Source organism: Condylura cristata, unplaced genomic scaffold (assembly GCF_000260355.1).
Source record: "Condylura cristata isolate star-nosed mole 26May11 unplaced genomic scaffold, ConCri1.0 scaffold00006, whole genome shotgun sequence".
Taxonomy (NCBI): domain Eukaryota; kingdom Metazoa; phylum Chordata; class Mammalia; order Eulipotyphla; family Talpidae; genus Condylura; species Condylura cristata.
Window position 1 is genome coordinate 50580 of NW_004567107.1, and position 1024 is coordinate 51603.

General features: G+C 70.7%; 1 protein-coding gene across 1 annotated transcript; it reads right to left on the reverse strand.

Annotated features, from left to right (window-relative positions):
* Window positions 1-6: 6 nt before the first annotated feature.
* Window positions 7-981, reverse strand: CACNA1B (calcium channel, voltage-dependent, N type, alpha 1B subunit). The gene is made up of 2 exons (XM_012721291.1): window positions 875-981; window positions 7-788 (listed from the first exon to the last, which is right to left on the reverse strand). Exons 1-2 carry the CDS (start codon window positions 953-955, stop codon window positions 570-572), a joined length of 300 nt encoding a protein of 99 aa, XP_012576745.1. The 5' UTR covers window positions 956-981; the 3' UTR covers window positions 7-569.
* Window positions 982-1024: the final 43 nt, after the last annotated feature.

Consider the following 1024-nt stretch of genomic DNA (forward strand, 5'->3'; position numbering starts at 1 on the left):
GGTTCGGGGAGTGGCCAGGGACGGGCAGGCGGGGGCTAGCTCCGGGGCACTGGTGGTCCCGGGAGACGGACAGGCTCCATGAGGGAGACTGGCCGGCCGACCCTGTGATGGTCAACCACTCGCCAAGAGCAGCCAGGGCAAGCCTGAGCGGGATGCCTGAGGCAGCAGGACCGGCTTCCCCATGAAGCCCACACCGGCCAGCAGGCACTGACCAGAGCCCCGGCCCAGTGCTGGCTCTCAGAACCCACAACCGGAGGCAGCCACCACGGAGCTGCTCGGGTCACTCTGGTGCCTCTCCCAGAGGCCGGGGCCTGGCATCAGGGTCACCGGGACATCGTCCTGCGCCCGGACAGAGGCGGCCGGAGCCCCAGGGTGACCGAGTCATGCCAGGCAGAGCTCGGGGCCCGCCACCGCCAGCCAGGGCCCGACCGCGAGCCGTTTAGCAGCCCGCCCTGGGCGCACACACACGGGCATGCGTGCACACGCACACGCCCGCAGTGTGCAGCTGACCCCTCCTTCCGCTCACCTGTCCATGGGGCAGAGGCCCTCGCCCAGAGCCCGTGGCCGGGTCAGCGTGCCAGGCGGGGCCACCGGCCACCCCGCCACCGGCAGTTGCCGAGACACCACCTACTCAGCCCCAAGGGGCCCGCATCGGCGTGACAGGGCAGCAGCCTGCACGTGGCCCCCGGCAGGCCGCTGCTTACCGCGATCTCCGTCACCAGGATGTCGGTGATGCTCCCCAGCACCGTGACGAAGTCGAAGACGTTCCAGGCGTCTCGGAAGTAGTTCTGGGCAGAGATCACCGTCAGCCCAGCGCTCGGCGCGGGCAGCGGGCAGGGGCGGGGGGGGCCCCATGGCGCCCGGCAGCACGTACCAGCGCCCCGAAGGCGATGATCTTCAGCACGCACTCCATGGAGAACACGGAGGTGAAGGCCACGTTCAGGCACTTGAGCATCAGCTCGTACTCGTAGGGCGCGTCGTAGAACTGTGGGAGGGAGCGGTCAGCCGGCGCCCGCCCGCCCGC

What these genes read in the sequence shown, in the direction of transcription:
- CACNA1B (XM_012721291.1), bottom strand. Translation starts at nt 955, where the DNA reads ATGCTCAAGTGCCTGAACGTGGCCTTCACCTCCGTGTTCTCCATGGAG. An exon ending in TCATCGCCTTCGGGGCGCTG is followed by an intron (nt 789 to 874) that starts GTACGTGCTGCC and finishes ATCTCTGCCCAG; the next exon opens with AACTACTTCCGAGACGCCTG.